Source organism: Pseudoliparis swirei, chromosome 23 (genome assembly GCF_029220125.1).
Source record: "Pseudoliparis swirei isolate HS2019 ecotype Mariana Trench chromosome 23, NWPU_hadal_v1, whole genome shotgun sequence".
In the NCBI taxonomy this organism is placed as follows: Eukaryota; Metazoa; Chordata; class Actinopteri; order Perciformes; family Liparidae; genus Pseudoliparis; species Pseudoliparis swirei.
In genome coordinates, this window is record NC_079410.1 from 819,168 (window position 1) to 846,920 (window position 27,753).

The 27,753-nt window shown below is 52.5% G+C and overlaps 2 protein-coding genes across 3 annotated transcripts; both read right to left on the reverse strand.

Annotated features, from left to right (window-relative positions):
* Nucleotides 1-1,234: 1,234 nt before the first annotated feature.
* Nucleotides 1,235-13,804, reverse strand: kpnb1 (karyopherin (importin) beta 1). 2 transcript variants are annotated; one of them, XM_056406286.1, is made up of 20 exons: nucleotides 13,518-13,804; nucleotides 12,894-12,952; nucleotides 11,827-12,009; nucleotides 11,553-11,753; nucleotides 11,331-11,483; nucleotides 11,175-11,234; nucleotides 11,010-11,099; nucleotides 10,718-10,828; nucleotides 10,518-10,619; nucleotides 10,223-10,447; nucleotides 9,961-10,152; nucleotides 9,690-9,820; nucleotides 9,475-9,622; nucleotides 9,245-9,316; nucleotides 9,010-9,154; nucleotides 8,860-8,942; nucleotides 5,268-5,375; nucleotides 4,369-4,512; nucleotides 1,858-1,963; nucleotides 1,235-1,641 (listed from the first exon to the last, which is right to left on the reverse strand). In XM_056406286.1, exons 1-20 carry the CDS (start codon nucleotides 13,555-13,557, stop codon nucleotides 1,523-1,525), a joined length of 2,472 nt encoding a protein of 823 aa, XP_056262261.1. In that variant the 5' UTR covers nucleotides 13,558-13,804; the 3' UTR covers nucleotides 1,235-1,522. The 2 variants fall into 2 exon arrangements, with proteins under 2 accessions (XP_056262261.1, XP_056262260.1); XM_056406285.1 differs by having other exon boundaries at nucleotides 10,712-10,828.
* Nucleotides 13,805-15,847: 2,043 nt separating this feature from the next.
* On the reverse strand, nucleotides 15,848-24,193 carry zgc:158376 (uncharacterized protein LOC100101643 homolog; the record flags this gene model as incomplete). The annotated part of the gene is made up of 9 exons (XM_056406300.1): nucleotides 15,848-17,925; nucleotides 20,554-20,775; nucleotides 20,853-21,014; nucleotides 21,149-21,312; nucleotides 21,517-22,697; nucleotides 23,077-23,109; nucleotides 23,388-23,555; nucleotides 23,818-23,904; nucleotides 24,023-24,193. Coding segments are annotated over 9 exons (2,373 nt in total), but the record flags the coding sequence as incomplete, so codon positions are not given.
* Between the last annotated feature and the right edge of the window lie 3,560 nt (nucleotides 24,194-27,753).

Sequence of the window (27,753 nt, forward strand, 5' to 3'; positions counted from 1 at the left end):
AGGGTTATTTGGGAGTTTTTCCTGGTCCAATGTGAGGTTTTGGGACAGGGATGTCTATGTGTACAGATTGTAAAGCACTCCGAGACTAATTTGTAATTTGTGAAATTGGGCTATACAAATAAACTGAATTGAATTGAACAGGTTCATCACATGACCAATGAACAGGTTCATCCTCATGGTGACCAATGAACAGGTTCATCCTCATGACCAATGAACAGGTTCATCCTCATGACCAATGAACAGGTTCATCACATGACCAATGAACAGGTTCATCCTCATGACCAATGAACAGGTTCATCCTCATGACCAATGAACAGGTTCATCACATGACCAATGAACAGGTTCATCACATGACCAATGAACAGGTTCATCCTCATGACCAATGAACAGGTTCATCCTCATGACCAATGAACAGGTTCATCACATGACCAATGAACAGGTTCATCCTCATGACCAATGAACAGGTTCATCCTCATGACCAATGAACAGGTTCATCACATGACCAATTAACAGGTTCATCACATGACCAATGAACAGGTTCATCCACATGACCAATGAACAGGTTCATCACATGACCAATGAACAGGTTCATCCTCATGACCAATGAACAGGTTCATCCTCATGACCAATTAACAGGTTCATCACATGACCAATGAACAGGTTCATCACATGACCAATGAACAGGTTCATCACATGACCAATGAACAGGTTCATCCACATGACCAATGAACAGGTTCATCCTCATGACCAATGAACAGGTTCATCCTCATGACCAATGAACAGGTTCATCCACATGACCAATGAACAGGTTCATCCTCATGACCAATGAACAGGTTCATCCACATGTTGACCAATGAACAGATTCATCCTCATGACCAATGAACAGGTTCATCCACATGACCAATGAACAGGTTCATCCTCATGACCAATGAACAGGTTCATCCTCATGACCAATGAACAGGTTCATCCACATGACCAATAAACAGGTTCATCTCATGACCAATGAACAGGTTCATCTTCATGACCAATGAACAGGTTCATCACATGACCAATGAACAGGTTCATCCACATGACCAATGAACAGGTTCATCACATGACCAATGAACAGGTTCATCACATGACCAATGAACAGGTTCATCCACATGACCAATGAACAGGTTCATCACATGACCAATGGACAGGTTCAATCAGATGACAGGTTCATCCACATGACCAATGAACAGGTTCATCCACATGACCAATGAACAGGTTCATCACATGACCAATGGACAGGTTCATCCTCATGACCAATGAAGGTTGTCCATGACCGTACGAACCCCGTTTTGAATAACGGGTTGAAAATTACAGTTTTTTGTTTTTTAATCCGATGAATCAAAAATAATAATCAACAGATTATCAAAATAATCGTGAGTTGCAGCCCTAGTTCTGGCCTCAGACGTCGTGGTTTGGGTCCATCACTCAGTCAGCGTGGTGCATGATTCTCCTCAGACCATCAGCGGTGACACCCCCCCCCCCCCCCCCCTTACCCGATGAGTCCGGCGGCGTTGGCCACGACTCCGTCCGAGTGGTCCTCGTCCTCTGCGATGTGGTGGATGAAGGAAAGGATGAACTCCACCCGAGGCTGCACCAGCATCACGTCAGCTGCGGGGAGGAAGAGGAGATGATGAAGATGAGGACATTCCAGAGACACATTGCATCGTTACACGGTTTCATTCTGTCGAATCTCGCAAAACCAGGACGCCGCCGCCCCGAGGCGCTCTGGGTGAATCAGACTCGTTACTCTGCGACGTCGTGAAAGCCCCCCGACACACTGCCGCCGGGGGGAGGAACCGACGTCGGCGCTCAGCGCTGGCTTACGGTGGACGTTCTCCTGGTCCCCCTTCAGGCCCTGGATGATCCCGGTGTAGGCCTCCAGGCAGCCCTCCCTCAGCTCGTTCAGGTAGTCCACCATGTCGTAGTCCGTCTGGACCGGGAGCAAGAAAACACCCGTTGTGTTTGGTCAGCAGATCAAAGATGAGCGTCGAACAGACGAGACGGGAGGAGGTCTCAGATACATGTGGTTGGCTTTTCATCACCGTCAGCGTGGTGCATGTTATCATCAAGGACCAGACCCCGTAGACCTGGTCTATAGGTCTCTAGTCTACTACTAGAGTCTATAGGTCTCTAGTCTACTACCAGTCTATAGGTCACTACAGTCTACTACTAGAGTCTATAGGTCTCTACAGTCTACTACTAGAGTCTATAGGTCACTAGTCTACTACTAGAGTCTATAGGTCTCTAGTTTACTACCAGTCTATAGGTCACTACAGTCTACTACTAGTCTGTAGGTCACTACAGTCTACTACTAGAGTCTATAGGTCTCTACAGTCTACTACTAGAGTCTATAGGTCTCTACAGTCTACTACTAGAGTCTATAGGTCTCTACAGTCTACTACCAGAGTCTATAGGTCTCTAGTCTACTACCAGTCTATAGGTCACTACAGTCTACTACTAGAGTCTATAGGTCTCTACAGTCTACTACTAGAGTCTATAGGTCTCTACAGTCTACTACTAGAGTCTATAGGTCTCTACAGTCTACTACTAGAGTCTATAGGTCTCTACAGTCTACTACTAGAGTCTATAGGTCACTACAGTCTACTACTAGAGTCTATAGGTCTCTACAGTCTACTACTAAAGTCTATAGGTCACTACAGTCTACTACTAGAGTCTATAGGTCTCTACAGTCTACTACTAGAGTCTATAGGTCTCTACAGTCTACTACTAGTCTATAGGTCACTACAGTCTACAGGTCTCTACAGTCTACTACTAGAGTCTATAGGTCTCTACAGTCTACTACTAGAGTCTATAGGTCTCTACAGTCTACTACTAGAGTCTATAGGTCTCTACAGTCTACTACTAGAGTCTATAGGTCACTACAGTCTACAGGTCACTACAGTCTACTACTAATGTCTATAGGTCTCTACAGTCTACTACTAGAGTCTATAGGTCTCTAGTCTACTACTAGAGTCTATAGGTCTCTACAGTCTACTACTAGAGTCTATAGGTCTCTAGTCTACTACTAGAGTCTATAGGTCACTACAGTCTACTACTAGAGTCTATAGGTCACTAGTCTACTACTAGAGTCTATAGGTCTCTACAGTCTACAGGTCACTACAGTCTACTACTAGAGTCTATAGGTCTCTAGTCTACTACTAGAGTCTATAGGTCTCTAGTCTACTACTAGAGTCTATAGGTCTCTAGTCTACTACTAGAGTCTATAGGTCTCTACAGTCTACTACTAGAGTCTATAGGTCTCTACAGTCTACTACTAGAGTCTATAGGTCTCTACAGTCTACTACTAGTCTATAGGTCACTAGTCTACTACTAGAGTCTATAGGTCTCTAGTCTACTACTAGAGTCTATAGGTCTCTACAGTCTACTACTAGTCTATAGGTCTCTACAGTCTACTACCAGAGTCTATAGGTCACTACAGTCTACTACCAGAGTCTATAGGTCTCTACAGTCTACTACTAGAGTCTATAGGTCACTACAGTCTACTACTAGAGTCTATAGGTCACTACAGTCTACTACTAGAGTCTATAGGTCTCTACAGTCTACTACTAGAGTCTATAGGTCTCTACAGTCTACTACTAGTCTATAGGTCACTACAGTCTATAGGTCTCTACAGTCTACTACTAGAGTCTATAGGTCACTACAGTCTACTACTAGAGTCTATAGGTCTCTACAGTCTACTACTAGAGTCTATAGGTCACTACAGTCTACTACTAGAGTATATAGGTCTCTACAGTCTACTACTAGTTTATAGGTCACTAGTCTACTACTAGAGTCTATAGGTCACTACAGTCTACTACTAGAGTCTATAGGTCTCTACAGTCTACTACTAGAGTCTATAGGTCACTACAGTCTACTACAGGTCTCTACAGTCTACTACTAGAGTCTATAGGTCTCTAGTCTACTACTAGAGTATAGGTCTCTACAGTCTACTACTAGTCTATAGGTCTCTACAGTCTACTACTAGAGTCTATAGGTCTCTACAGTCTACTACTAGAGTCTATAGGTCACTACAGTCTACTACTAGAGTCTATAGGTCTCTACAGTCTACTACTAGAGTCTATAGGTCTCTACAGTCTACTACTAGAGTCTATAGGTCTTTAAAGTCTACTACTAGAGTCTATAGGTCTCTACAGTCTACTACTAGAGTCTATAGGTCTCTACAGTCTACTACTAGAGTCTATAGGTCTCTACAGTCTCCTACTAGAGTCTATAGGTCACAAAGGTCTACTGCCAGTCTTTACTTTATGCTGGTTTACTGTTGGCCTGACAGCCCATAATAACAGATCTGGTCACCATGTCCTGAAGGGAGTTTACCTTGTCCACCTGAGCCTGAGAGGCCTGCTGCAGCGTGTCCAGGACGATGTCCAGGTACTTCTTGAACTCTCCTCCGATGGCCAGAGCAATGTCTCCGAACGCAGACAAGATCTGAGGCTTCACCGACCGATGGACGTTCTCGTTCTGGACAGAGGGACGAGCTCGTTAGAGGAGTTCCTTTACCGCCATTGACCAGCTACAGGAAGGGATGGCCTCAGATACATGTGGTTGGGGTTTTCATCACAGTCAGCGTGGTGCATGTTATCAAGGACCAGACGGACACATCTTCACGTTCACACGTTACTAACTCTGCTTTCTCCCCGGAGTCCTTGTGACTTCACGTCTCATGGGGTCATCGGACCCTATGAGACGGCATAGATCCTATCTGCCTGATGGATCATTGAGGTCTGGGTGGAATTCCTGCTCCTGACTACGCCACTGTCCTGTTGAGACTCCGCCCACTGTTGAGACTCCGCCCACTCCTCCTCCCCACCGCCATCTGCCTGATGGATCGTGGAGGTCTCCATCGTGGAATATGCCTACTATGAACTATTCATCCACTCTGTCATATTCACTGAATGTATTTAAACTCTAAATCTGTCCTTCTGTACACATTACATCTATTGCATCTGTCCATCCTGGAGAGGGATCCTCCTGTTCTCTACTGAAGGTTTCTTCCCTTTTTCCCCCCTGAAGGGTTATTTGGGAGTTTTTCCTGGTCCAATGTGAGGTTTTGGGGCAGGGATGTCTATGTGTACAGATTGTAAAGCACTCCGAGACAAATTTGTAATTTGTGAAATTGGGCTATACAAATAAACTGAATTGAATTGAATCTTCATGCATCCAAAGGTAATAACTGACTGAAGACAATAAGACACGGCCGGACTCCTCGTCCTCACCCCCAGGTTCTCCAGCAGCAGCTGCATGATCTCGTCACAGAAAGGCAGGATGTTGGACATCAGAGCTCTGCACAGATCACACACGAGACCCACCGCCGCCAGACACACCTAGAAAAGCATCATCATCAGGCAGTTCCTCAGCTCACTGAGTACTGAGTTGTGTTTTGTCAGCAGATCAAAGATGAGCGTCTAATAGACGAGACGGGAGGAGGTCTCAGATACATGTGGTTGGCTTTTCATCACCGTCAGCGTGGTGCATGTTATCATCAAGGACCAGACCCCGTAGACCTGGTCTATAGGTCTCTAGTCTACTACCAGTCTATAGGTCACTACAGTCTACTACTAGTCTGTAGGTCACTACAGTCTACTACTAGAGTCTATAGGTCTCTACAGTCTACTACTAGAGTCTATAGGTCTCTACAGTCTCCTACTAGAGTCTATAGGTCTCTACAGTCTACTACTAGAGTCTATAGGTCTCTACAGTCTACTACTAGAGTCTATAGGTCTCTACAGTCTACTACTAGAGTCTATAGGTCTCTACAGTCTACTACTAGAGTCTATAGGTCTCTACAGTCTACTACTAGAGTCTATAGGTCTCTACAGTCTACTACTAGAGTCTATAGGTCACTAGTCTACTACTAGAGTCTATAGGTCTCTACAGTCTACTACTAGAGTCTATAGGTCACTAGTCTACTACTAGAGTCTATAGGTCTCTACAGTCTACTACTAGAGTCTATAGGTCTCTACAGTCTACTACTAGAGTCTATAGGTCTCTAGTCTACTACTAGAGTCTATAGGTCTCTACAGTCTACTACTAGAGTCTATAGGTCACTACAGTCTACTACTAGAGTCTATAGGTCACTACAGTCTACTACTAGAGTCTATAGGTCACTAGTCTACTACTAGAGTCTATAGGTCTCTACAGTCTACTACTAGAGTCTATAGGTCTCTACAGTCTACTACTAGAGTCTATAGGTCTCTACAGTCTACTACTAGAGTCTATAGGTCTATACAGTCTACTACTAGAGTCTATAGGTCACTAGTCTACTACTAGAGTCTATAGGTCTCTACAGTCTACTACTAGAGTCTATAGGTCACTACAGTCTACTACTAGAGTCTATAGGTCACTACAGTCTACTACTAGAGTCTATAGGTCTCTACAGTCTACTACTAGAGTATATAGGTCTCTACAGTCTACTACTAGAGTCTATAGGTCACTACAGTCTACTACTAGAGTCTATAGGTCACTAGTCTCCTACTAGAGTCTATAGGTCTCTACAGTCTACTACTAGAGTCTATAGGTCTCTACAGTCTACTACTAGAGTCTATAGGTCACTACAGTCTACTACTAGAGTCTATAGGTCACTACAGTCTACTACTAGAGTCTATAGGTCACTACAGTCTACTACTAGAGTCTATAGGTCTCTACAGTCTACTACTAGAGTCTATAGGTCTCTACAGTCTACTACTAGAGTCTATAGGTCACTACAGTCTACTACTAGAGTCTATAGGTCACTAGTCTCCTACTAGAGTCTATAGGTCTCTACAGTCTACTACTAGAGTCTATAGGTCACTAGTCTCCTACTAGAGTCTATAGGTCTCTACAGTCTCCTACTAGAGTCTATAGGTCTCTAGTCTCCTACTAGAGTCTATAGGTCACTACAGTCTACTACTAGAGTCTATAGGTCACTAGTCTCCTACTAGGGTCTATAGGTCTCTACAGTCTACTACTAGAGTCTATAGGTCTCTACAGTCTACTACTAGAGTCTATAGGTCACTAGTCTCCTACTAGAGTCTATAGGTCACTACAGTCTACTACTAGAGTCTATAGGTCACTAGTCTCCTACTAGAGTCTATATGTCACTACAGTCTACTACTAGAGTCTATAGGTCTAGTCTACTACTAGAGTCTATAGGTCTCTACAGTCTACAGGTCTCTACAGTCTACTACTAGAGTCTATAGGTCACTAGTCTCCTACTAGAGTCTATAGGTCACTACAGTCTACTACTAGAGTCTATAGGTCTCTACAGTCTACTACTAGAGTCTATAGGTCTCTAGAGTCTATAGGTCTCTACAGTCTACTACTAGAGTCTATAGGTCTCTACAGTCTACTACTAGAGTCTATAGGTCTACAGTCTACTACTAGAGTCTATAGGTCACTACAGTCTACTACTAGAGTCTATAGGTCTCTACAGTCTACTACTAGAGTCTATAGGTCTACAGTCTACTACTAGAGTCTATAGGTCTACAGTCTACTACTAGAGTCTATAGGTCACTACAGTCTACTACTAGAGTCTATAGGTCTCTACAGTCTACTACTAGAGTCTATAGGTCACTACAGTCTACTACTAGAGTCTATAGGTCTCTACAGTCTACTACTAGAGTCTATAGGTCTACAGTCTACTACTAGAGTCTATAGGTCACTACAGTCTACTACTAGAGTCTATAGGTCTCTACAGTCTACTACTAGAGTCTATAGGTCTCTACAGTCTACTACTAGAGTCTACAGGTCACTACAGTCTACTACTAGAGTCTATAGGTCTCTACAGTCTACTACTAGAGTCTATAGGTCTCTACAGTCTACTACTAGAGTCTACAGGTCACTACAGTCTACTACTAGAGTCTATAGGTCTCTACAGTCTACTACTAGTCTATAGGTCTCTACAGTCTACTACTAGAGTCTACAGGTCACTACAGTCTACTACTAGAGTCTATAGGTCTCTACAGTCTACTACTAGAGTCTATAGGTCACTACAGTCTACTACTAGAGTCTATAGGTCTCTACAGTCTACTACTAGAGTCTATAGGTCTCTACAGTCTACTACTAGAGTCTATAGGTCTACAGTCTACTACTAGAGTCTATAGGTCACTACAGTCTACTACTAGAGTCTATAGGTCTCTACAGTCTACTACTAGAGTCTATAGGTCTCTACAGTCTACTACTAGAGTCTATAGGTCTCTACAGTCTACTACTAGAGTCTATAGGTCTCTACAGTCTACTACTAGAGTCTATAGGTCTCTACAGTCTACTACTAGAGTCTATAGGTCTCTACAGTCTACTACTAGAGTCTATAGGTCTCTACAGTCTACTACTAGAGTCTATAGGTCACTACAGTCTACTACTAGAGTCTATAGGTCTCTACAGTCTACTACTAGAGTCTATAGGTCACTACAGTGTACTACTAGAGTCTATAGGTCTCTACAGTCTACTACTAGAGTCTATAGGTCACTACAGTCTACTACTAGAGTCTATAGGTCTCTACAGTCTACTACTAGAGTCTACAGGTCACTACAGTCTACTACTAGAGTCTATAGGTCACTACAGTCTACTACTAGTCTATAGGTCTTTACAGTCTACTACTAGTCTATAGGTCTCTACAGTCTACTACTAGAGTCTATAGGTCACTAGTCTCCTACTAGAGTCTATAGGTCTCTACAGTCTACTACTAGAGTCTATAGGTCACTACAGTCTACTACTAGAGTCTATAGGTCTCTACAGTCTACTACTAGAGTCTATAGGTCTCTACAGTCTACTACTAGAGTCTACAGGTCACTAGTCTACAGGTCACTAGTCTACAGGTCACTTCAGTACCTGGTACTCGGCGTAGTTCTTCAGTCCGATGCCCAGGAAAGGCTTGAATGCATCCATGTATTTCTGGAAGTCGCTGCCCAGAACTGAAACACAAAATGGCCGTCATCAACCGCGCCTCCACCCTCCCGTTGATGCGTTTCAGGTGCGTACCTTCCACCAGGGTGGACACGGCCATCAGAGCGTCCTCCTGGACGCCCCCGGAGCCGGCGGTGCTCTGGAACATCCTCAGCAGAGACGCCATCACCACGTCCGAGATCTGCAGGGCGTCCCGATGCTGCACTTTGCGGAGGACGTTCTTCAACACAGGAAATCACAAGAAGAGCATCAGCACCGTAGAATCCTCCAAAGCAAGAGCGGGATTTACAGCTCAGGTGAGAGGGCACACCTGTAGAGTGGCACACAGAAGCGACTGCAGGTCGTTGAACTGGATTCTGTCCGAGGTGCTCTGGATGTGAGACTGGGGACACAGGAAGTGACATCATTACACAGGAGGAGGCAGCTGGGAAGCGAAGCCGCATCCAGGAAGTCTCAGATTGAAGTCGGGTGTTTCATCACCGTCAGCGTGGTGCATGTTATCATCAAGGACCACACACACACACACTAAACCCGTCTCACCTCCATCTGGAGGACCTGCTGCAGCCGCTCCATGATGACCAGCGTGGTCTTCTGCACCGCGGGGTAACAGTCCTTGGCGCTGTTCTTCACGATCTCCATCAGCGCCTCGTAGGCGGCAGAGCGGAGGTTGTTCTGGTGTCCGTCGGGTCTGCAGAGGCATCACAGTCAGCACCAGCAGGGCAACAGTAAGAGGCCCGGCGACCCGCTTCTCCCACCTGTCGGTGGTTTCCAGGAGCTTCTGGACGATGATCTCAAAGGACGAGGACAGGCAGTAGGTGCCGGGCTCCTCCTGCTCCTCGGCAGCGTCTGTGGCCTCATAAGCTGCTTCAGCCAGAGAGGAGAAGGCCTGAGAGGAGGAGACAAGGAGGAGTCAACTTCTCCTGCTGCTCCTCCACAGCCCCATGTGACCAGCGGGCGCTTCATGACACATGACCTTGGGTAGTGTTGGTTTCCATGAAGCCGAGAGACTAAAGGGGCGGGGCTTACCCAGCAGACATTGGAGGCCACCCTGGGCTCGGCCCCCAGGCCCTCGATGAGGCACTGCAGCAGGGGGGCCAGGTACACCTCGTTGATGGCGGCTTCAGGCAGCAGCTCACAGATCCGCCCCACCGTCCAGGCCGTGGTGTCCCTCACCACCACGCTGGGGTCCTTCATCAGCTCGATCAGGGTGGGCATCGCCTGAGGACGGGGGGGGTCAACTGGGCAGGGGGTGAACTGGTCTGGGGGTGAACTGGTGTGGGGGACTGACCTGTATGACCAGTGGTTTGAGCTGGTTGAGCTCGGGCCCCTCCAGGATGGACCCGAAGGCCATGACCGAGGCGTCCCGGTAGCGCCAGTCGGGGTGCTTGATGTGCTCCTTGATGAAGGGCAGCACGTGGGGAACCACGTCGTCCTCGCAGCAGGTGGCCAGCAGCATCAGGCACACGCCCGCCGCCTTGCACGGGTTCCAGTCGTCGTCGTCGTCGTTCTCGTCCTGAAGGGATTCGAGTCAAAGGTCACGTGGCGGCGCGGGTCGGACGAAGGTCGACGAAGCGAATACGCACCTGTTTGGTGAGGGTCTGGGTCAGGATGGGGACCAGGTACTGCAGGGCCCCTTTGGCATAGAATTTACTGGTGTGCTCGGGGGGGCGTCCCTGCTCCGAGGCCTGCCATTGGACGAGAGCACGGGGGAAGGTGGTCAAAAGGGGCGGGGCTAACCAGGCGGACGCAACGTGTCAACAGATGAAAGTCTGCTTACACAGACCTCTGAGGCCTCGATGGCCAGGTCCATCTCCTCGTCGCACACGTTGGACCAGAACTCGATGCCCTGCAGGGCGACCTCGTCGATGTCGCTCTTCATCGCCTCGATAGTGATCTGGGAAGAGAGGAAGGAGGTGAGGAAGGAGCCGACAACAGTTCCACTAGTTGAACCCGGTATAGAGCAGAAAAATAAACGTAAAGCTTTAAATGATATGTCGTCCATAACATTTGATCCGACGAGTCTCATTTCTGTGCAGTGCAGCGATGACGCAACACGAGAAGCTCGAGAACCTCACCGCAAACAGAGCCGGACCCATGTAGGTCTCCATGTACTGGTAGTACAGGGACATGATCTTCACCAGGTTCTGCAAGGCTGCGACACGCACCTGGACACACACACACACATCAGAGGACACGCCTCCTCCACGGTGGACCGTGCAGCCGGGCCCTGCCGTACTCACTCTGTTGTCGGGGCACTGCGTGGCTTCACACACCACCTGCATGATGAAGTGTCTCTCCGTCTGAAACACGGACACCGGTCTGCATCACAACAAGTCCTACTAAATAAACCACTTCCTGCCGTGGTCCTGAACCCCGCCCCTGCGAGCTGCGGTTACCTCCTTGTCGAAGTTGGCCTTGGTGAACTCCAGCGAGTTGAGCAGGGCGTTGGTGGCGGCCAGCTTCACGTTGTTGCTGGGCTCCTCCTTCCTCATGCCCTGGATGATGGCGGTGAGGATCTGGTTGGCGTTCTCCTGCAGTTGCTCCGGGTCCTGGAGGAGCCACGGCGGAGTCAGCGGGGGTCAAGCGAGAACAGTGTTTGGGGGCGGGGCGTCACTCACGATGTCCTGGCAGATGTAGCCGATGGCCTCCAGCGTGGACTCCTTCATGTGCTCCGTGCTGGAGGGGTCGGTGACGTTGGCCACCAGCTGGGGGATCAGCTCGGGCCACTGGGTCACCGGGATCTCGGCGCAGGCGATCCCGGCGACGCACTGCGAGGCCGAGCTGGGCCGGTACGTCTCCGTGCCCAGCGTCTGCAGCACCTGGCGGGGCAGAGAGACGGCGGTCAGGGCGGCGGCGGCGCGGTCGGAGGCGGCGAGCGGCGCGGCGGCTCACGTAGTTCTTGATCTCGCGGCGGGCGTTGGCGTCGATGGCCAGCCATCTTTGCTGGTACTGCGTCTTCACGTCGGGGTCTTTGGAGGTCAGGGAGTTCTTCACCTGCAGACCGGCGGCCACCCGAGCCACCTGGGTGTTCCCGGGGTTGGCCAACACCTTGGACAGCTCCACCAGGAACGTGGGCTGAGGACACAGAGGTCACGGTAAAGAGCGACTCGGTGCCGCAGTACTCTGCTGTACCACAAGGAGCGTACAATGCTGTTTGATGGGACTCAAGTAATCAGATTACAAAACACAGAACTGTGTTATTAGCTCGTTGCTAACAGTAGTAACAAGTTAGCGTTAGCTCGTTACTAACGTAGTACATGTATGTAAACAATGAACTGATTTTGTATCTTTAGAGATCGTTTCTGAGATTTAGCTTAAATTATGCTAACATTAACACATTGTTACTGCACCAAGGAAGAGTTTATAAAGATAAGTCAGACTTTTGTATGTTAAACAAAGTCCTGTCTATAGATTTCCCCAAGAGTTCCAGGAAATGAATGATGCAGATGTGTTCCATACATATCTGACATCCCCTATAATAGCAATCAATACATTTTAATGTATCAATTAGGACATTTTTCAAAGTAAAAGTCCTAAATGTTTAAAGAAATCAGTAATTTCTTTAATGTTTGAGGTGCTTTATATATGTATTTCCTCATAGTCCTCATAGCAATAATGCTACACAATAAATAGAATGCTTCAATCAACACCGTGATCGGTGATCGGTATTATCGGATCGGCAGATACTGATTTCAGTGATCGGCACCAAAAACCTGATCGGTGCATCTCTAGTATACATATATATATGTCTGTGTGTGTGTGTCTCTGTGTGTGTGTGTGTGTGTGTGTGTAGGGAGGATCCTCAGCTGGATGTTTAAACTCATCTTTAATCTCCAGTTTATTCCTCTGAGTCTCGTTGTTGTGACCAGACTGCTCCGCTGTTGCATTGTGGGAACTGGAGGCCCATTGGGCTGCGCGTGTGTGTGTGTGTGTGTGCGCGCGCGCAGCTTCACGCTCACCAGGTTCTCGATCGCTGCCTGCTCCAGAAACTTCTGCGCCGCCTCCAGTTCATTCCGATCTGAGGAGAGGAGACAGGGAAGGATAAAGGAGGGAAGGCGCCAGGGAGGAGGGGGGCGGTTAACACGCGGGTCCTCCCGGTTAACTCCCTGGTCCGTCCCGGTAACGGGTAACCCCGGTTCCCGGTCTGAGGAGCGCGAGGCTCCAACGTGCTCGCTAGCATGCTAACATTAGCTTCCGGAATAAACTAGCAGCCGGTGTAACGAACATCCACGCGGTTTAATCCACATCCTCCCGGTGTAACGATGACCGGTCACAGCCACCGGGACGTGTCTCTATGACTCGGTCCCGTTAACCGGAAGAAGCGGCCGGTAGTTAGGCTGGTACGAGCTAAAAGCTAGCAGCTCTTGCTCCGGGCTGGAGCTCCACCAGACCCCCTCTCCGAGCCCCGGTGCCCCGCCACGGCTCCACCGCGCCCCGGTGCGCTGCTCACCGGTTAGCTGCCCGCCTCACAGAGGCCGCAATGTGTTAGCATGACGAGCTAACCGGCTAGCAGCAGCCCGGATCTCATATGAATGCATACATACGAATATAAACACACGCGCCCGCGTGTTGGGGCCGCTCACCTGGAGAGACGGTCTTCTCGAGGATCGTGATGAGCTCCATTCTTCGGCTTCTCCTCCTCGGCTGGTTGCCGCGCAGCGGGACTGGGTTAGACCGATTCACAAAGCTCAGTCGGTTACCGGGCGGGTTCAGTCGGCGGTGAGAGAGGCGGGAGTTCCCCGGTGCTGGCTCGGTGTTTTCTCACGCGGGTGTTGCGGGGAAACGTTACCGAGCGCCGCCCGTTCGCATCCTGTGTCGTCGCGAGTGAAAGGCCGCGCGCTTCTCTCCCGCGGAAGGATATCACGCGCACTGCCTGCTGGTCGGGCGGCGCGCCGCCTTCCGGGGCCGTGGGACGTTTGAACACTGCGCATTGAAAAGGGGAGAACATATTTTGACGTATTGCTTATTTGTATATCTCTACAGGTGTGTTTGAAGGTATGTATGTACATAACAGTAAGGTGACTGTATATTTGTCTTCCTTTGATCTCACTCGCTTGTCCATTTCCATGTGTTGGTGTTTCTTTATTGTCTCGTGTTCCACAGAAGGCAGCGCATGCTGCTGGTACAGAGCGCGTGTCGTTAAACTACAGGGTAGTAGTGATCTGCTAAAATGCTCCTTCAGTAAAATGTGGTATTATATATTTTTTATGAGACTATTTATCGATATTAATCATTGTTTTAATGCTGGAGCTTCATGTGTTTATGAATATAATTCAGTTCAGATTGTTTTTAATGGTTTTAAATAAAGATTCAAAATCAACCAGAGATGACGGGAGAAAACTTGAGTGTGGAGTTTACGAGGAACACTTGAACGCAGCACTACACTCCTCTTGGCCGTCTCCCGCGCGACCCCGTCTGCTGTTCATTTGCGCGCTCCGTCTCGCACGCGCCCACGGGAGCACGGAGAAATCCAGATTTATGACTAAAGACAAAAATATGACATGGTTTCCATTATCTGAACTTTATAAAGTCTTTATAAGACTTTATAAAGTCTTTATAAGACTTTATAAAGTTCAGACAAGTTTATACTGCTATATAAACTACATCTTAGTGTACTCGTACCTGATGTTCCTATAGTACCTGTGTACCAGTGGCGGTTCGTCCATAGGGGGCGCTAGGGCGCCGCCCCTCCTAAAATTTTGAGATGAAAAAAAAAAATACATCCTGTCAAAAAACATTATATGCCAAATCATTTAAATAGTAAATATACCGTGTTGACGCGCTAAATGTGTGTGGGAGACCGTCAGCCTGTCAACAACCACTTAAGTTAATGTGAAAAAATATAATATCGCCATTATCACGGAGAAGCCCCTCCCCTTTTTCGGGGCGCCGGCCCACCGTGTGTGTGCGGCAGCAGCAAACATTTCAGTCATTTCGGCAAGGACGGCTTCTCATTGGAGGATGAAACGTGAATCTTGGGGCACAAAAATGTGCGCTCATAGGCCAATGACATCGTTTTTAATTATTTCACGTGACTGGACTATTCGGCAGATCAGAGACCGGTATCGTTCCCTCAGCCAGAGAGCTCCACGGAGCTACGGGAGCAGGTAGCTAACGGAGCTGTTAGCTGGAGCTCAGTGAGTAATGCTGTTTAGTTTCCCCTGTCTGTCGTTCCAAAGGGACTGAAACTCTCTGGACTCCAACGGGGGGAGGGGTCTAAAGAGCTGCAGACAAGTGGAAAGCACGAATCTTGCCGCAGTTATCTAGCTAAGAGCATGGAGCTAACGAGCTAACAGCATGAAGCTAACCCTGTTTGCAGAGCAGGAGAAGGAGACCGAACTGGCATCGAAAACACAATGAAGAAGTTGTGAAAAACAGACACATTCCGTCCAGAGTAATGGAGGCTGGTTACAGACATGATTGACTTTAACCAGAGAGTTATGGAGAAGTTTGACCACTTTAAAGAGAGGAGCTACTTGTCTTTCCAGTAGTGGGTCTGCTCTGTCCCCCAATGTAACATGTGATCTCTCTCTGACTCTATTCTGCTCTGAACCTCTTTCATGTGAGGGTGAACCTCTTTTATTTAGCAAACCTCTGAAACCCAACCCCATGTTCCTTAAAGCTGCTCTGAGCCTCTCATGCCCAAAGTCACAGTGTGTTGATAGTTGTTATTGGACGTGTTGAGCACGCTGTGTTCTTGAAATAAAGCTTTGTTTTTTACTATATTCTACTCAAAACCTCTTTTCTTCTCATTGTTGTGATATTTAAACTGCGCCCGCCCAAAACAATTTTCACCAGCCGCCACTGGTGTGTACTAGTACCAGATCTTCCTGTGTTCCCATGTACTAGTACCTCTCCCCGTGTACTAGTACCTCTCTCTCCCGTGTACTCGTACCTTCTGGGACACAGGCAGTACAAAGAGCCGGGGCTTCTTTATTGTTCGTAGTCTCGTAGCTGCCTGGAGTTGCTCTTTCAGACTTTTTGTTCAACATTTCTCATCAACAGAAGTCATGACAAAGTATTACAAAAATAAACATAAAATGCCTCTTTTCCACAACAAAAACTACATTTGGCAAAAGGTGATGAAGGTGATCCAGTGCATCTTTAAAACATGAAGACAGTCAGGAGGTGAGGCGTGTCTGAGCATCCGATTGGACAAGAGCTGTCAGGGGATTTGTCGTCCAATCAGATTTGATCTCCTCACTTGTTGCTAGGTAAAGTTTGAAGCTGCGATATGAATCATTGATCCCCAAGTTACAATAAAAAACAAGTAAATCACAAACAGAATACAAAAAATATAAAAGCAGACCTTTGACCCTCCGATGCCGACGGCAACGCGGCGTTTATGGCAATTTAATATCCAGCTCATACTTTGTGTTGCAGACAGCTAGCCGCTAGCCGCTAGCTCCACCAACACGTTGTCAGTGTTTCAGCTTCTGACCAGCAACACATACGTATTGATCATCACAATGGTTTAGTCTGTTAGCTTTATGGTAGCATGTTAGCTAACATGTAGCGAGCCAGTATTAGCTAATGAACAAGATAACGCTAACGTATCCCAGATGATGCTAGGGGGCGTTTCCCCAGCTCACCAACGAGCTAATCAATGAGCCGATCACAAGAAAAGACCCACAATAACCATCTTAATGAGCTAGCTAGTGTTAGCTAATGGTTGCTAGCTGAAGACAGTACTTTGATCTGTTCACTGATTTCTTTAAGTTTTACTGTTTATTGCAGAGTTGAACAACATTAACTAGCCAACATGCTACCATGATGCTAACATGTAGCAAGTCAGTATTAGCTTGTTATCTAAACTGACCAATGAGCTAATTAGTTTGAAGCTCTGTAATAAGTTGTTAATTAATTTAATTAGCACTATAGCTAAATAATTAGCTTTCCGGCTAATGTTGACTAGCCGGTGACTCAGTCTAAAACCTGTTTCACGAGTCTGTTGAGAAAAGTGCAGCAGCGCTAACGCGACAGCTACTATGAAGTTAACATGCTAACCAACATGCTAGCCAGTATAAACCTGCTCCGACAAAACATTTAGAATCCACGATGTGTTCGGCCGCTTGATTAGAAAATACAACATTATGCATCATGATCAATAACCTCACCCCAAAACACAGGAAAAGATGGAATAAAAGTCAGAACTGAGATATTAAACTAAAGTCTTTACTCTTATATATTATAACAAAGCTAATCACTAATGTTCACTTTTATTCCACCTTATAGGTCAGAAACGGATTCAACCCAAACGTCATCTGAGCGTCTTCATCGGAGGAAGACGAGCGGGAATGTGAGTTCTGGAGGCACAAAATAAATTAAGAACAAACTCCTGAGAAAACACAATCAATAACTTCCCAAAATAACCCGATCACAGGCGCATGAAGGTGATGAAGAGGAGGACGTCACACACACACACACAGGGAGGGAAGCTGAGCACAACGAGGGGCGCAGAGGCACACTGCTAGCCTAGCTTAGCACAAAGACTGGAAGCCAAGGGGAACCATATACAGTTTGTGTGTGTGACGAGGAGGTGGATGACTGGCATGATGATTGGTCGAAGGTGGGAGGGAGAGAGAGATGTTTCAAAGGTCATTTACAGTAAACTACACAGACACAAAATATGTACATGCTCAGGGTTTCTACTGTTTACCATCACCAACCACTTGCCCAGCAGCCCCTCCTCCAGGAGGCGGCCCCTCCTCTTCCTCCTGCCTGTCTGTAGCGTAACCAGGAGGGAGGCGGGGCTTGTGGGCCATCTGGACCAATGACTGGAGTGTCACATGATACGAGGAGAACTTTAACTGTTCTTTAGCAGCGCTCTGTCTTCAGGAGGACAGGAGGAGGAGGAGACGGCGGGTGGAGGGAAGGAGAGCAGCTGACCCGTCTCACAGGAGAGGAGCGAGCAGGAGCGGAGGTCCACCGTCTGCAGGGAGGAGCAGCGCCGCAGCAACGACACACACTGCTCCGTCACCTTCACACAGCCTGGGAGACAGGGGGAGACAGGGGTGAGACAGGACACACACTGCTCCGTCACCTTCACACAGCCTGGGAGACAGGGGGAGACAGGGGTGAGACAGGACACACTGCTCCGTCACCTTCACACAGCCTGGGAGACAGGGGGAGACAGGGGTGAGACAGGACACACTGCTCCGCCACCTTCACACAGCCTGGGAGACAGGGGGAGACAGGGGTGAGACAGGACACACTGCTCCGTCACCTTCACACAGCCTGGGAGACAGGGGGAGACAGGGTGAGACAGGACACACTGCTCCGTCACCTTCACACAGCCTGGGAGACAGGGGGGAGACAGGGGTGAGACAGGGCACACACTGCTCCGTCACCTTCACACAGCCTGGGAGACAGGGGGAGACAGGGATGAGACAGGACACACTGCTCCGTCACCTTCACACAGCCTGGGAGACAGGTGGAGACAGGGATGAGACAGGACACACTGCTCACACCTTCACACAGCCTGGGAGACAGGGGAGACAGGGTGAGATAGGACACACTGCTCCGTCACCTTCACACAGCCTGGGAGACAGGGGAGACAGGGGAGACAGGACACACTGCTCCGCCACCTTCACACAGCCTGGGAGACAGGGGAGACAGGGGAGACAGGGAGACACACTGCTCCCTCACCTTCACACAGCCTGAGAGGCAGGGGGAGTCAGGGCCGACACAGAACACACTGCTCCCTCACCTTCACACAGTCTGGGAGACCGGGGGAGACAGGGGAGACAGGCACACACTGCTCAAGTCACCTTCACACAGCCTGGGGAGACAGGGGAGACAGGGTGAGACAGGACACACTGCTCCGTCACCTTCACACAGCCTCGGTGACAGGGAGGGTGAGACAGAACACACTGCTCCGTCACCTTCACACAGCCTGGGAGACGGGGGGAGACAGGGGGGAGACAGGACACACTGCTCCGCCACCTTCACACAGCCTGGGAGACAGGGAGACAGACACACTGCTCCCACCTTCACACAGCCTGGGAGACAGGGGAGACAGGGGAGACAGGGCACACACTGCTCCGTCACCTTCACACAGCCTGGGAGACAGGGGAGACAGGGGAGACAGGACACACTGCTCCGCCACCTTCACACAGCCTGGAGACAGGGGAGACAGGGGAGACAGGGTGAGACAGGACACACTGCTCCGTCACCTTCACACAGCCTGGGAGACAGGGGGAGACAGGGGAGACAGGACACACTGCTCCGTCACCTTCACACAGCCTGGGAGACAGGGGGAGACAGGACACACTGCTCCGTCACCTTCACACAGCCTGGGAGACAGGGGGAGACAGGGGGGAGACAGGACACACTGCTCCGTCACCTTCACACAGCCTGGGAGACAGGGTGAGACAGGACACACTGCTCTGTCACCTTCACACAGCCTGGGAGACAGGGGGAGACAGGACACACTGCTCCGCCACCTTCACACAGCCTGGGAGACAGGGGGAGACAGGACACACTGCTCCGCCACCTTCACACAGCCTGGGAGACAGGGGGAGACAGGGGGGAGACAGGACACACTGCTCCGTCACCTTCACACAGCCTGGGAGACAGGGGGAGACAGGGTGAGACAGGACACACTGCTCCGTCACCTTCACACAGCCTGGGAGACAGGGGGAGACAGGGGGGAGACAGGACACACTGCTCCGTCACCTTCACACAGCCTGGGAGACAGGGGGGAGACAGGACACACTGCTCCGTCACCTTCACACAGCCTGGGAGACAGGGGGAGACAGGACACACTGCTCCGTCACCTTCACACAGCCTGGGAGACAGGGGGAGACAGGGTGAGACAGGACACACTGCTCCGTCACCTTCACACAGCCTGGGAGACAGGGGGAGACAGGGTGAGACAGGACACACTGCTCCGTCACCTTCACACAGCCTGGGAGACAGGGGGAGACAGGGGGGAGACAGGACACACTGCTCCATCACCTTCACACAGCCTGGGAGACAGGTGGAGACAGGGGGGAGACAGGACACACTGCTCCGTCACCTTCACACAGCCTGGGAGACAGGGGGAGACAGGACACACACTGCTCCGTCACCTTCACACAGCCTGGGAGACAGGGGGAGACAGGGGGGAGACAGGGGTGAGACAGGACACACTGCTCCGTCACCTTCACACAGCCTGGGAGACAGGGGGAGACAGGGGTGAGACAGGACACACTGCTCCGTCACCTTCACACAGCCTGGGAGACAGGGGGAGACAGGGGTGAGACAGGACACACTGCTCCGTCACCTTCACACAGCCTGGGAGACAGGGGGGAGACAGGACACACTGCTCCGTCACCTTCACACAGCCTGGGAGACAGGGGGAGACAGGGGGGAGACAGGACACACTGCTCCGTCACCTTCACACAGCCTGGGAGACAGGGGGAGACAGGGGGAGACAGGACACACTGCTCCGTCACCTTCACACAGCCTGGGAGACAGGGGGAGACAGGGGTGAGACAGGACACACTGCTCCGTCACCTTCACACAGCCTGGGAGACAGGGGGAGACAGGGGGGAGACAGGGGTGAGACAGGACACACTGCTCCGTCACCTTCACACAGCCTGGGAGACAGGGGGGAGACAGGGGGGGGGGGTCTACCTGCCAGGTTGAGGTGGGTGAGGCTGTCCCTCAGGGGGCAGGTGGAGCAGGTGAGGGTGAGCACCGCCTGGTCGCTGATGTTGCCACACTGGCTCAGGTCCAGCCGGCTCAGGTGAGGCAGGTAGCGCGCCAGGAGGCGGGACGAGGCGTCCGTCAGCTCCAGGCCGGCCAATCGGAGCTCCGTCACGTTCTGGAACCGCCCCACTCTGGTCTCACCGTGAGCTGCTCAACCAATCAGAGGCCAGCGTGTGATTAAGACCACTCAGTGGCCCCCACAGGTAAGAGTGTGTGTGTCTCACCTGTCCTGGTGTCAGGGGGCGGGGCCAGCAGCTCCCTCAGGTGGGAGTCCTTCAGGTCCTCCACTCTGCTGAGGTCCAGCAGCTTCAGACACGGACAGACCGCCTGGCACAGAGCGGAGACCGCCAGCCACGGGCAGCCCGACACGTTCAGCTCCCGCAGACCTGAGGACACGGACCAGGTGAGACCCGGTGGGACCAGGTGGGACCAGGTGGGACCAGGTGAGACCCAGTGGGACCAGGTGAGACCAGGTGAGACCAGGTGAGACCCGGTGGGACCAGGTGGGACCAGGACTCACCGGGGAGGCGGTTGATGAGCCACATGAGCTGCTTCTTGGAGATGTCGGTGTCTCCCAGGTTCAGGGCCACCGGTTGCCGGCGGATGATCCCACTGAGCATGGGGGGGGTGATGGAGCGGCGCCGGCTCAGGTCCATCTGGGCCCACAGCCGCTTGTCACAGCACCTGGGTAGAGGGCACCGGGGTCACTGAGGGTCACTGGGGGGGTCACTGGGGGGGTCACTGAGGGGTCACTGAGTCACTGGGGTCAGAGTCACTGGGAGGGGGTCACTGGGGGGGGTCACTGAGGGGGTCACAGAGTCACTGGGAGGGGGTCACTGGGGGGGTCACTGGGGGGGGTCACTGGGGGGGTCACTGAGGATCACTCACCAACGGCTCCAGGTGCGACACACCCTCATGCAGACGCACAGCTCCCTCTGGCTCAGGTGAGTGAAGACTCTGAGCCACACGTCACGCGTCATGATGTGGGCGGAGCCTGTGTCCAGGGGCAGGCAGCTGGGCTCGGGGCAGGTGGGGGGGGGGCGCACCAGGTGCCTCTCCATCTGCACGGGCCGGGGCGGCGAGGGGACGGCGGGCGGGCTGCGCTTCATCATCTGAGAGCGCGGGGCGAGGCGGGAGGGCAGCGAGCAGGGGGACACCGCCGTGGCCAGGCCGCCGCCGCCGCCCCCCGCCCCGCCCCCTCCTCCGTTGGACCCGTTACTGGACGTCTGGTTCTTGCTGCGAATTTTAATGCCTCGGCTGCCGCTGCCTTTGGCCCCGCCCCCATGTCTGTGATTGGTCAGAACGCCGCTGGCGTTCTCCTTCTCGCCGCCCTCCCTCCCGCCCCCTCGTGTTCGCCCGTTACGCGCCTCCTGCCCGTTGCTGCGCTGCTTCCCGGTGAAGCCGTCGTGCTGCGAAGACGGAGGCATCTGATTACAGGAGAGGGGCGATGACGGGGGCAGGGAGGCGGAGCTCTTCCTGGTCCTGTCGGAGGGGGGCGTGTCCTCCTCCTCTGCATCCAGCAGACCTCCTTTACGTCCTCGTGGAGGGAGCCCCACCTCTGCACCTCCCCGTCGAGCCTCCTCTTCCTCCTCCTCCTCCTCCTCCCCTTCTTCTTCTTCTTCCTCCTCCTCTTCCTCCTCCTCTTCTTCCTCTTCCTCCTCCTCCTCCCTCACGCCCTCGCCCTCCGACTCCTCACTGGCGCTGAAGCCCAGCTCGGCCAGGCGCCGCTCCCTCTCCCTCTCGCTGAGACTCCTCTCTCGGTCCGCCCCCCTGCTGCCGTAGACGGCGGGAGGAGGCGGGGCCGGGGAGGAGGAGGAGGGCGAGGAGCCGCCCCCCCCCGCCCGCTCCCCCCCGAGGGAGTCGTCGGAGTCGGAGTCGGACTCGGAGCTGGAGCTGGAGGAGGAGGACTCGGGCCGGCGCTCCAGCAGACACATCCTCTTGAAGCGCTCCAGCTTCTCCCGGTGGTGGGAGCGCTGGTCGGCACTGGACACGCCCCCTTCGGAGGGGGCGGAGCCTCCTGCTGAGGAGGCGGGACCGTTGGACTCCAGCGCCTCCTGCTGCTTGGGCTTCTGATGAAACAGGAGAATCATCTTTATTCATCAACAACATAGTCACTCATCATAAACAACAACATGGAGTCACTCATCATAAACAACAACATAGTCACTCATCATAAACAACAACATGGAGTCACTCATCATAAACAACAACATGGAGTCACTCATCATAAACAACAACATGGAGTCACTCATCATAAACAACAACATGGAGTCACTCATCATAAACAACAACATGGAGTCACTCATCATAAACAACAACATGGAGTCACTCATCATAAACAACAACATGGAGTCACTCATCATAAACAACAACATGGAGTCACTCATCATAAACAACAACATGGAGTCACTCATCATAAACAACAACACAATCATAAGTTCTTCTTGCCTTTTTGAGGCGTTTCTCATGGGCGCCCTTCATCTGAGAGAGGGGGGGAGGAGAAAGAGAGAGGAGAGGAGAGAGAGAGAGGGGGAGGAGAGAGAGAGAGAGAGGAGAAAGAGAGGGGGGGAGGAGAAAGAGAGAGGAGAGGAGAGAGAGAGAGGGGAGAAAGAGAGGGGAGGAGGAGGAGAGGAGAGAGAGAGGGGGAGGAGAGAGGGGAGGAGAGAGGAGAGACAGTGAGTCAATGTGCTGCATGTTGTCATAACCCTATGATGTCATCAGGGCGCTCGGTATCTGCTCTGTGATTGGTTACCACTGACCTTCTTCTTGGGCCCGCTGTCCTGAGGAAGCTCCTTCTTCCTCTTGTGCCCCCCCCCCTCCTCCAGGGAGGGAGGGGCCCTCTTCTTCGGGGGCGGGTCGTCTGTGAGCTTCCAGCGGCCCACCTCCCCGTTATCCAGCCGCCGCTTGCCCAGGCCGTCCGCCTGGTCCTGGAACAAGAGGGTACAGACTCAGACCTCCAGACCACTACAGACCATCACAGACCCCTCCAGACCACTACAGACCACAATATAAACGAGACCTCATTCTGATGTGGTTGCGGCTAGCGTTAGCTTAGCACTACTGAGCCAAATTCAGAAAACATGTTTTCATTTGTGAACAGCACGATGTCGTTGACTCTGAACCCTTTTGATCCTCGACAGGTGCGTCGCTAAGCCCCTCCCCCAGCAGACATGGACTGGTTCCTCTCACCTTACTGGTTTTGCCCTCCTTGTGGCACTTGGGACACTCCCAGCAGTTTGGGATCTCGTCGTTGATGATGCCTTCAGCCTTCCCCATCTGACCAGGGAGCCACAGAGAGAACAGTCACATCGGTACGGGGGCCGCTCCGGCCTCAGAGGCGTGTTGGGGCCCAGATCCTCCACCACGCCCAGGTGTGTGTGTGTGCAGCACGCACCTTCAGGCAGCTGGGGTGGATGATCTCGTTACAGATGGTGCACTCCATCAGAGAGAGGCTGAACTTCTCCTCCTCAGAGTCCACCGTGTCCTCCTTCCCGGCCTCGCCGCACGCAAAGCACACCGCCGTGTGGGGCAAGACAGGCTGGGGAGACAGGAGGGTCAGACAGGAGGGTCAGACAGGAGGGTCAGACAGGAGGGTCAGACAGGAGGGTCAGACAGGTGGGTCAGACAGGAGGGTCAGACAGGAGGGTCAGACAGGAGGGTCAGACAGGAGGGTCAGACAGGAGGGTCAGACAGGTGGGTCAGACAGGAGGGTCAGACAGGAGGGTCAGACAGGTGGGTCAGACAGGAGGGTCAGACAGGAGGGTCAGACAGGTGGGTCAGACAGGTGGGTCAGACAGGTGGGTCAGACAGGAGGGTCAGACAGGAGGGTCAGACAGGGTCAGAAGACAGGAGGGTCAGACAGGAGGGTCAGACAGGAGGGTCAGACAGGAGGGTCAGACAGGAGGGTCAGACAGGTGGGTCAGACAGGAGGGTCAGACAGGAGGGTCAGACAGGAGGGTCAGACAGGAGGGTCAGACAGGAGGGTCAGACAGGTGGGTCAGACAGGTGGGTCAGACAGGAGGGTCAGACAGGTGGGTCAGACAGGTGGGTCAGACAGGAGGGTCAGACAGGAGGGTCAGACAGGAGGGTCAGACAGGAGGGTCAGACAGGAGGGTCAGACAGGAGGGTCAGACAGGTGGGTCAGACAGGTGGGTCAGACAGGTGGGTCAGACAGGAGGGTCAGACAGGTGGGTCAGACAGGTGGGTCAGACAGGTGGGTCAGACAGGAGGGTCAGACAGGTGGGTCAGACAGGAGGGTCAGACAGGTGGGTCAGACAGGAGGGTCAGACAGGTGGGTCAGACAGGAGGGTCAGACAGGAGGGTCAGACAGGTGGGTCAGACAGGAGGGTCAGACAGGTGGGTCAGACAGGAGGGTCAGACAGGTGGGTCAGACAGGTGGGTCAGACAGGAGGTCAGACAGGTGGGGCTGGTCGACAGGTGGGTCAGACAGGAGGTCAGACAGGAGGGTCAGACAGGTGGGTCAGACAGGTGGGTCAGACAGGAGGGTCAGACACAGACAGGTGGGTCAGACAGGTGGGTCAGACAGGTGGGTCAGACAGGTGGGTCAGACAGGAGGGTCAGACAGGTGGGTCAGACAGGAGGGTCAGACAGGAGGGTCAGACAGGAGGGTCAGACAGGAGGGTCAGACAGGAGGGTCAGACAGGTGGGTCAGACAGGTGGGTCAGACAGGAGGGTCAGACAGGTGGGTCAGACAGGTGGGTCAGACAGGTGGGTCAGACAGGAGGGTCAGACAGGAGGGTCAGACAGGAGGGTCAGACAGGTGGGTCAGACAGGAGGGTCAGACAGGTGGGTCAGACAGGAGGGTCAGACAGGTGGGTCAGACAGGTGGGTCAGACAGGAGGGTCAGACAGGAGGGTCAGACAGGTGGGTCAGACAGGTGGGTCAGACAGGAGGGTCAGACAGGAGGGTCAGACAGGTGGTCAGACAGGTGGGTCAGACAGGTGGGTCAGACAGGAGGGTCAGACAGGAGGGTCAGACAGGAGGGTCAGACAGGTGGGTCAGACAGGTGGGTCAGACAGGTGGGTCAGACAGGTGGGTCAGACAGGAGGGTCAGACAGGTGGGTCAGACAGGAGGGTCAGACAGGAGGGTCAGACAGGAGGGTCAGACAGGTGGGTCAGACAGGTGGGTCAGACAGGTGGGTCAGACAGGAGGGTCAGACAGGTGGGTCAGACAGGAGGGTCAGACAGGTGGGTCAGACAGGTGGGTCAGACAGGAGGGTCAGACAGGTGGGTCAGACAGGTGGGTCAGACAGGTGGGTCAGACAGGGGTCAGACAGGTGGGTCAGACAGGTGAGGTCAGACAGGAGGGTCAGACAGGTGGGTCAGACAGGTGGGTCAGACAGGAGGGTCAGACAGGTGGGTCAGACAGGTGGGTCAGACAGGTGGGTCAGACAGGTGGGTCAGACAGGTGGGTCAGACAGGAGGGTCAGACAGGAGGGTCAGACAGGTGGGTCAGACAGGTGGGTCAGACAGGAGGGTCAGACAGGAGGGTCAGACAGGTGGGTCAGACAGGAGGGTCAGACAGGAGGGTCAGACAGGAGGGTCAGACAGGAGGGTCAGACAGGTGGGTCAGACAGGAGGGTCAGACAGGAGGGTCAGACAGGAGGGTCAGACAGGAGGGTCAGACAGGAGGGTCAGACAGGTTGGTCAGACAGGAGGGTCGACAGGAGGGTCAGACAGGAGGGTCGGGTCAGACAGGAGGTCAGAGCAACAGGTGGGTCAGACAGGAGGTGGGTCGAACAGGTGGGTCAGACAGGTGGGTCAGTGGTGGGTCCAGACAGGAGGGGTCAGACGGCAGGAGATCGAACAGGAGGGGACAGGGTGGATTATTGGGTCGAACAGGTGGGTCAGACAGGAGGTGGAATCAGGAGGGTCGATGAACCAGGAGGGTCAGACAGGAGGGTCAGACAAATTAGGTCAGACAGGAGGAGGTCGGAGCAGGAGGTCAGACAGGTGGGTCAGACAGGTGGGTCAGGCAGGAGGTCAGACGGAGGAGGGTCAGACAGGTGGGTCAGACAGGAGGGTCAGACAGAGGGTCAGATGAGGGTCAGACAGGAGGGATGCAAGACAGGAGGTCCAGACAGGTGGGTCAGACAGGTGGGTCGAACAGGAAGGTCAGACGGAGGGTCAGACAGGCAGGTCAGACAGGCGGGTCAGACAGGAGGTCAGACAGGTGGGTAGCAGGAGGTAGCGGGTAGGTCAGACAGTGGGTCAGACAGGTGGGTCAGACAGGGGGTCAGACAGGGAGGGTCAACGGGGTCAACAGTGGGTCAACAGGTGGGTCAGACAGGGTCAGACAGGTGGGTAGACAGGTGGTCAGACAGTGGGTCAGACAGGGGGTCAGACAGAGTGTTCAGACGGTAGATCAGACAGGTGGGTCAGACAGGGTTCAGACAGGATCGCAGAGGTCAGACGGTGGTCAGACAGGACAGACAGGAGGGTCAGAAGGAGGTCCATGGGTCAAAATGGTCGAAAAGAAAGGTCAGCGGTGGGTCAGCGGGAGTCAGACAGGGGGTCAGACGGTGGGTCAGACAGGAGGGTCAACAGGTGGGTCAGACAGGTGGCAGACAGGTGGTAGACTGGTAGCGGGGTAGACAGGTAGGTCGACAGGAGGGTCAGAAGGAGGTCCGCAGGGGGTCAGACAGGGGTCAGCATGGGTCAGACAGGTGGTCAGACAGGAGGGCAGCGGTGGGTCAGCAGGCGGGTCAGACAGGAGGGTAGACAGGAGGGTCAGACGTGGTGACACGCTCCTTCATTAATCATGAGGTGCTCCAAACAACCAGTTGGCCAGGAGGGAAACAATACAGGCTGTTGTGCGGGTCAGACACGCTCTACCGGCAGGCGCTCATGCGGGGTCGCTCACAAACGCTCTGTTAGCAGTGTAGCTTCCTCCGCCGAGGCTGGGCTCCAAGCGTCCCGGCTGCTCACACCGTAGCCCATCGAAGACTAGAAGGTCACCACGGTGTAGCTCAGCTCCCGGGCCTCTGCGGAACCGACACAGGCTGAAAGCTCCACCAGCCAGGACGATTCGATCAAAGTGAAGGGCGACAGGTCGAGTCTAGACAAGACTGATCAGTCAAAGTGTATACATATATAGTAGGGTGG